We start from the raw sequence: 8,441 nt of genomic DNA on the forward strand, positions 1-8,441 counted from the left end.
TAACTGTTTGGTCAACACACAAAAAAGCATTGCTGACATGAATTCAGGCTTAATGTTACAAAGGTATGGTCTGAAGAGTGGGATATTGTATAAGTGTGGTTGGACATATTAACAGAACTACCGATGCTGAAGATCGGTAAAAAAAACCTAGCCACACCATGTTCCAACACCTCTTGATGTCTTTAGACCAAGACTGGATACCTTTCGTGAGAGCACTCTTTAATCAAACACAAGATAGTGGACTCAGTACAGAAACAATCAGAGTAATTTCTGTGGTCTAAAATTACACAGAAAAAACAGGAAAGTTACCTAATAGATTTCAAATGCTTTTCAGCTCCTTATCCCTTCATTTAGTCCTACCTAAACTCCTGTTTCTTTTTCATGATAGGTTCATAATCTGCAGACCAGTCCTCAGATTTCACTGCTGTGCAGAACTTCAACAAGCAAAATGGCAGCTCCAAACCAAGGCTACACAGCTGCTCAGCCCACCTGAGAAACAGGAAAGCTGTCAGCACTCAGAGCCTCACTGCTAACAAGATTGGGAACAGTAGTGGAAAAAGGTCAATCCCTGAGCATGTCATAAAAGAAGAAAATCTTCAAAGCTTTCTCAAAGCCTTCAGAATGTTCTATGGGCAGTAATCACTTTTCTGAGACTTCTGAGACTCCTGAAATAGTATCAGATGTGAAGTCTTCACATAAAAGCACTGGTGAAATTTATGTTGGCAAATGTTCTCTCACACATGCACTTGAATGCTCCACTGCTCAACCCTAGAACACACTACTGCAAAACATCCCAGTGCACAAGAACCCAAATTTTTCCTATGTATTACCATAAGAAGTCTCAGGTATACTCTTAGGAAACACTCCCTCCCTTGCAAGCAAATATCTACAACTCTTCTGGAAACAAGCAAGAGTTAGCATCAGAAGTGACAAAGTCTGGCAGACTTCCATCAAGTCACTTCTCCCTACCACTAACTTTCACCTTCAGCTATGGAAACTGACTCAAACCTGGTGAAACTGCTCCAATAAATAGCAATAATAAACAACAACATAATCACTACATATGCAAGAAAGGTAGTACTTCAAAGTAAGCTTCTGTTGACCGAAATTTGCACTGTTTATGATAATGCATAAATAGTCTCTGACCTAGATTTGGCCACTGGAGTCCAAATATAATGCACTGCTATCAAAACAGAAACGTAACACCCTTTAGTCCACAAATCGCAAACAATTCCTGCCTAACTCAGAGCTAGCTAGGTTATCCAGAAGCCCAGCTGGCAACAAAAAAGCTCCTTTGCGTCCCTCTAAACTGCATGCAGAAGGTACGCAAATCCCTACCAGGAAACTTTACTTGCCTAGGTTTTTCACGTAATAACTACTCTGCAATAAATATCACTGGCAGCAAAAGTTCAGAGAAGTCAGCATGTTTCTCCAAATGCTAGTTCCTAATGCCTAGACAAAAATAATAAAAAAGTATCATTTATAATTATGCACAGTCCAGCAATGGCAAAATTCTGAGCAGTGACGAACACTCTTTAAAAAAGATAAGCAGCAGTAACATGACAGCGGTGGCACATCAGAAAGGAAGGTGGGACAGGCTTCTCCTCAAGCCTCCACATTTAGCTGCAACAACGAGATGGGGCCTGGGAACCAAGAAAAGAAGGTAGCTCCATTTATCTGTCAAAACTGCAGAATAAAAATGAAACCTAAGGGAAATACGAGAGGGGTAATTTGTGTCTTCCGATTACTTCACACTGTTTAAACCAAGAAACATGGTACCAGCTGAATTTATAACGTACGCCCGAAGTTAGCCCCGAGCCTTCCTCCTGCAGCAGCCAAGCAGCTGGCCATATGCCGGCAGAAGTCTCCATTTCCACCGGTATTTAAGCAAGGCAACCGGCAGCACAGTAAGTGGGTGCCTATGCCACGACCCCGCTCCGAGCCGCGACACCTGCAGCCTCCCGCCCTGTGGGGCACTCGGGACAGGCCACCACGCGCGTCACGTCACGCCCGGGCCTGGAGGGGCGGCTGCCAATTCCCCCCACTCCCGCCCGCCACCGCCGAAGAGGCTGCCCCGACACCCTGCCCGCCCCCGGGCCTGCCTTGGCTCCGTTCACGTCCCCCACCGGCCCTGCACCGATCCCCCGTCGCAGCCTGCCTCCCGCCCACCGCCGCGTCGCGACAGTATCGCGACAGGTACTCGCCGCCCGGCACTGACCCCCGCATCCAAAATGGCGGCGCCTGTTCACCCGCGGCGGCGGCCTCTTCACATATCGGTCAGGCGGGCAGCGCCGCTAGCGGGAGGGCTGAGCCCTCCCTCTGTCCGCCCCCCCAGCCCTCCCAGTGGCGGCGGGAGGCGGCGGCGGTCCCGGCGAGGCCTCCGAGAGCGGGGTCCTCCCGGGCACGGGCTAGGGAAACCGGCTCAGCACCGCTCTCACTGACGTGGAAACAGGCACACCGCAACCCGCTGCCTGGTTACTGCGCCGACGGACAGCCCGCGGAGCCAACCCGCGCACGATGCGGCCGGCAGTTGCCCATGGTGCCCAATGGGATCACGGCTGAAACCGGAGGAGGCGGGCCCTCCAATGACAAGCGGAAGAAAGCCAATGAGAGGAGAGAGGGTAGAACGAGCAGAACCGCTGGCCAATCGCGAAGGAGTACTGCGGGTGCGGGGCGCAGCAAGCGTGGTTGGGCGGAAGCCGACGGAAGGGCTGCCGTCGGGGGCGGTGTAGGTTGGGTCGCACGCGCGCCCCGCCGCCATTGGGTTCTGCCAGCCGCTGCCTTCGGAAGGGGAAGCCCCAGTGTCCAGGACTGCCTATGGCCTGGCGCCTCCGCCCAGTCCCAGCCTCTTGGAGAACCAACGAGTGTGTGTGACCACAGAAGGACTCTTCTGACGCGTGGCTGCGGGTCTTCCCAGTGAAGGGACTCAGCGAGTGAAGGGACACGAGGCTTTTACAGCAGTGCTTGGGACAGTCACGTCTTATTGGCATGGTGAAGCAGGGCGTGCAGCAGTGGCTCTCCTCCGTGATTTGCCAGTATTTCCATCTTGTTCTGTGGCCTCTCCCAGTTGCTTCTCTGGAGCTGGTTAGGAGGTGCTCATCAAACGGCCTGTTTCCTCCTGGACACCTCCCCGAGTCCCGTTTTTGTTGTTCCCGTTGGTGGAACTGCTGCCCTGGACCTGTGGGCAGGCAGGAAACTTCAGATGGACAAAACACAGCATGCAGCTATTAAGAGAGCGGACGTAACAGCCATCAGAAGCGCACATGCAGGTTTTCCTTCCTCTGCAGTCCTGTTGCCTGGTGACTTCCCTCAGTCCTGAATGCCACTCATGCTTTGCTTGGGCTGAGCCACAAGCCATGTGCTGTGGCCTTTGCTCATCCATCCCAGCTAGCCTGGCAGCCACAGCTTGTTGCTCTTTGAAGCCAGTTTATTGACCAGCACTTTGCAGCAAGAGCAATCACAGCTTTGCAAACATACAGCATCTAGCACAGTGAATTCTTGGTGCTGGTCTAAGCTTCTTTGCCATTTTCTGAGGCTATGCTTCAGTGTTGGTGCGCTATGTATAGTTCAACAGTAGTAATCTGCAGAGGTCACTCTGCTTATTTAAGCTTCTGCCATTGAACTTGGGGCAGAGGACAGGGCTAGCACCTGCAGCCAGGTCAGCCTAGGGATCTGTTTTGGCAGGTGTTAAGAGTGATCAAAGGCGCAGCTACCAAAATCTTTCTCTGAGAAGAACGCAAATCAAATTGAAGGTGAAGGAAAGGTAAAAAGGTCAAAAAGTGTTCATTCACTGGCCTAATCACAACTTCATCTGCTGCAGCATGGCTGAAGGAGGGAAGTTCTCATACAAAGAACCAGGGGAATGTGTAGCAGGACTCCTTGGACAGTCAAACCCAAATCTGAGGTGGACTCAAATGCTGCCCTGAAAGATGGCCATCATGTCCCTCTCTTGAGAGCCCAGCCTCCAGTGTGCTGTGGGATGAGACACTCTGGAAATGGTGGTCACAATATCATAGAAAGGATTGGAAAGGACCTTAAGATCATCAAGTTCCAACCCCCCTGCCATGGGCAGGGACACCTCACACTAAACCATGTCACCCAAGGCTCTGTCCAACCTGGCCTTGAACACCACCAGGGATGGAGCATGCACAACTTCCCTGGGCAACATATTCCAGTGCCTCACGACCCTTACAGTAAAGAACTTCCTCCTTATATCCAATCTAAAATTTCCCTGTTTAAGTTTGAATCTGTTACCCCTTGTCCTATCACTACAGTCCCTAAGGAAGAGTCCCTCCCCAGCATCCCTATAGGCCCCCTTCAGATACTGGAAGGCTGCTAGGAGGTCTCCACGCAGCCTTCTCTTCTCCAGGATGAACAGCCCCAACTTTCTCAGCCTGTCTTCTTACAGGAGGTGCTTCAGCCCCAATATCCTTCCCTTTCCACATGAATAGCTGCCCAAAATAGCCTGATCAAGAATCAATGTACTTTAGACTGAAACTGCTGTTACCTCCCAGCTCTGACAGCTGGAGACCAGGGGACCTGCTTCAGCTGGGTTTTACCTGATGGCATGTTAAGAAGTCTTTGGAGTTGGAATTTTAAGCTGCAATTGCATTAAGCACCCACATTTATTCTCCAACAGTGGAACAAGATACAGCATGTTCCAGTGGTCTAACCATGAGCTCGGAAGCTAAAATGTATCACCCCAGCCTCTCCTGCAGCCATGGAGCATGCAATTTTTATCTTGATTTCCTCAGCTATAAAACAGGTGTTCAAATACCTAGTGCAGAGAGACTGCAAAAGCCATCATCTAAACACTGAGCAAAGGTTTGCAGAACAAGCACATTAGTTGCTAGTGTTTCTCCGTCTCTTCCTCCCTGCTCCAGCAGCCACTGAAGCTCCTGTGGTATCTGCCAGCCATTTGGAAATTCACAGGTGTGAATTCCTGCACAGGAAAGGGGGTTTCAGGTGCTGGCTTGGCCACTGCACATAGTGCAGCTCAGTCCAGGTCAGCCAAGCCTGCCTGCCCTCTCAGGGAAGGGTCTGTAGCCCTCTCCCTGCCTTCCTGCCTCTCAGTGTCAGCCACTGAAGCTCAGGTTCCCACCCTTTCCAATCTAGTGAATCAAACCCTCCTAAGGTGTTATTTATGGAAGCCTGTCACGAAGCTTGAAACCGAGCCAGCCAGGAGCCTTCTGCTTCACCCAAATGCATCTTAGCGCATTAATAAAGAGCAAACATTACAATGTGCTTTGCATTTTTACTTACAACCCAGCATTGCATTGTCTGGAGAGAAAAACAATATGGTACAGCCTCATGCTGCCTGGAGAGAAAAGAGTTTGCTGGCACTGTGTTAGTCAGCTCTTGGGCAGCCCAGCACCGCCCTGGCCACACAGAAAATCCTGCTGATGTGACAGTGCAGCACCAATGCCTCCACCCTGGCAGCAACAGGAAAACCTGGGTTGCTTGGGCCACGTGATCCAGCGGCACTTTGCCAGAGTGGTGCACAGCTGTGTACAGACCATGTGTGGGCACGTTGGAGCACTTATTTGCACCAAAGGACCCAGTTGTAGGAGCAGGACACAGGACAGTCCCTTTATTCCCGAGATAACACACTAGTTGTCACATACAAAGTGGTACAATGAAACCAGACACCAGACAAGCACAATCTGTGCAAATCCCTCAGGTTCCAGCTGCCTGGTCAGGGAAGCTGGGCATTATCCTCACTGCAAAGATGCAGCTTTTCAGCAGGGTTTCTGTCTTGTTTATTCCTCCTCAGCCAACAAGGAGCACACAGAGGGGCTGCAGACTCAGACAGTCATCTCCTCAGGCCTTGCCCATCTAACCCAGTGAGCTCACCCGCTTTTGTCTGAGACACCCAAGCAGCCACCTCCTTGCAAAGAGCACTGTCTCATGTGCCACATCAACTGCCTTCATTTGGGTCCAGGATGCCAGAGTAAAAGCCTGCTCCCCACAAGCCTTTGATGAGACTGTCACAAAACCATGTTGCAAACCACCTCTGCCTCTGCAATCTGCATCAACTTTGCACGGTCCATCACTCTTGCTCAGCCCCTGCCAGTTCACGGTTGTCCATAGATATCAGACCCATGGCCACATGCAACACACAAATTTCCTACCAGGTTAAAGAGCCTGAGAGAGGTTGAATTTCATGCCCTCCTCTTAGAGGCTTTTGCTGTTTCTCAGAGGATTAGTAAGGTTTCCAGAAAAAGAGAAGAAAGAGGGAGTTGACTCAGAAGTAATTGCCGTGGCTAAAAACTACTTGCAGCCACTCTCCCCAGAGCTGAGCATCCCAAAAACGCTGCTGAATGCTGAACACAGTGGTTCTAACCAGCTGCTTCTTTCCAGAGCAAGCTCAGATAGAGGCTAGCCCAAAGCCAGCTGAAGGGTCTCCAAGGGAAAACTGATGTGCTGCATCTGGTGCAACATGCACCAGGGCAAGAACCTAAAACTGAAGCAGCAGAGGTAAACTGAGAGTCAAGAATATGAAAACCCTTCTCTGGAAACAATACAAAGTACAATATTGAGGGTGCAGAGCAGCCTCCTTAGGCTAAAATGCCCTTCCAGCTGCTCTGTTTAGCCCATTTCTCAGGAACACTCCTGCACTTCCCAGTGACACAGAACTCTCCTGATGAACATCCTGATACAATTTTTTCCATTGTCTCTCCTTAGCGAAGCCAAGCCATGGTTTTTTTTGGAAGAAGCACCCCAGGCTCAGGCATACCTTTGTCACCTCTTGGCTGGACTACAGCTATGTGATACACCTAGGCATGAAGCCCACAGCACTTGGCAAATACCAAATAGAAGGGCATGCTGCAGTGAGAGCCCTGGCTACCACAAAGGCATCAAACCTACCTTCTGCTCCCTAGGCCACCTTCTGGCTTGGAAGCCAAGACAAATTCACGCCCGAGTCCTGATCTTCAAGGCATTTGATGGCATGGACCCAGCATGGCCAGAAGATCAGTTAGGACACAAAGATGGAAACCATGATCAACAATCAACAACTCCAGTGATCTCCAAGGGCAGTGAACACATCCAACATGAGGAGTGCATCTGCCTGTGACAGAGACGGGAATTTCTTTGAGAACAAACTCTTCCTGGCTGGTGAAAAATGCAGCATCAAAGATGCTGAGTAATTCCCTCCTTTTGAATATCCCATCTGCCAAGATGTGAGTCAGGTTCACTCTGGGTTTAGTTTGCTTTTGCTTCCCCCCTCCCCTCTATTTTTTATTTCATATGAAATTATAATATCTGTTTCCTGAACCCAGGTGAAGTTCTTGATAGCAGCAAGATCTGCTACTACATTTCAACAAGACACTCTGGAGCACTCCCTCCCAAAGACACCCTTCAGGGGTAAATCCAGCAGTTGTGCTGAAGTTGCCTTAATGAAAGGCTCCTCGTGCAGGTCCCTGGATGGTCTAATCCATCAGTCTTCACACCGTGCTCCACACGGAACAAGCTTGTGACATAGTGCCCAAGGGAGATAGCTAAAACCATCTTTGTTTCGTTATTACTTGAAAGCATAAGCACTACCTGTATTTGCTGCAGGCTACTGATGATGAAAGGTTAGGAGAGAGAAGGAAGCAATTCAAAATAAGGTCCCTTCATTGCTGCCCATCCTGAGTAGGGTTTTCAGCTTCCCTGTGGCCTGTGGTGGCAGAGACAGATGTCCCATGGAAGGTGCTAGTGCTGTTACACTTTGCTTCTCTTGATGGAGACAAGCCTATGCCAGGGTGGATTAAAATCTGGGCTGGAAAAAGATGCGGTCTGTTTTGCTGTCATTTTTGGCAGGCAAAAAAGCAGTTAGACAAACACAAACCCCAGATTACTACCGTTAAAAAAACATGGTAATTTCTCGTAAGTGTGTCAATATTGTGACTCCTTTTAAACTCTCCTGTCTCTACTGAATCAACGTGTTTGTGTGTGGTTTTGAACTGTAATCCATAATGCCTGGGTCTTCTTAACCTCTCTTAACATCCTGTGCTTGTTCGTGTACATTTGTCTTCCTGTACATATCTATATGCCACGTTATGCATTTAGCAGGCTCCCTAAATATGGCATGTAAATCACCCAGGGTTAAAATTCACTCCTATTCTCGCAATTTATTTCCTAATCTCTAAAACATGTCAGTGGAAGAGCCTGAGAGTGACCTTTGGCATCATAAATCGGAGAACAGGTTGACATGGAAATGACCTCAAGAAAATCAGACCGTAGAATCACGCGGCTGGCTCCCTAAGAGCCTGGCGGGGATAAACCTCTCCCCTGGGCTCAGGCATCCCAAGGCAGGAGAGGCCAACCCTGACTGCTGCAAACCTCTCCCTGTGAGCTCTGGGAGAGAAGGGACGTGTCTGCTCGGAGCGAAATATGTGTGCAAAAACGCCTAACGCTTGCTGCAGCGGGGACACGCATTCGGCGACACTTCAAGCAGG

General features: G+C 49.7%; 1 protein-coding gene across 7 annotated transcripts in view; it reads right to left on the minus strand.

The window, feature by feature from the left end:
• Positions 1-2,513, minus strand: part of GBF1 (golgi brefeldin A resistant guanine nucleotide exchange factor 1) — a 106,368-nt gene extending 103,855 nt beyond the window's left edge. For 2 of the 7 annotated variants that reach the window (XM_061459352.1, XM_061459347.1), the window contains exon 1: positions 2,219-2,510. In XM_061459352.1, coding sequence (XP_061315336.1) covers positions 2,219-2,226 — 8 coding nt within the window. In that variant the 5' untranslated portion in view covers positions 2,227-2,510. Of the gene's footprint in view, positions 1-309; positions 490-1,799; positions 2,014-2,218 lie in introns of those variants that run through there. The other 5 variants (XM_061459348.1, XM_061459346.1, XM_061459351.1 and 2 more) reach the window with 5 other exon arrangements.
• Positions 2,514-8,441: the final 5,928 nt, after the last annotated feature.

The sequence above is a fragment of the Pezoporus flaviventris genome, unplaced genomic scaffold (genome assembly GCF_033815535.1).
Source record: "Pezoporus flaviventris isolate CSIRO_AGI_PZ_B2104156 unplaced genomic scaffold, CSIRO_AGI_Pfla_v1 ptg000029l, whole genome shotgun sequence".
NCBI lineage: Eukaryota > Metazoa > Chordata > Aves > Psittaciformes > Psittacidae > Pezoporus > Pezoporus flaviventris.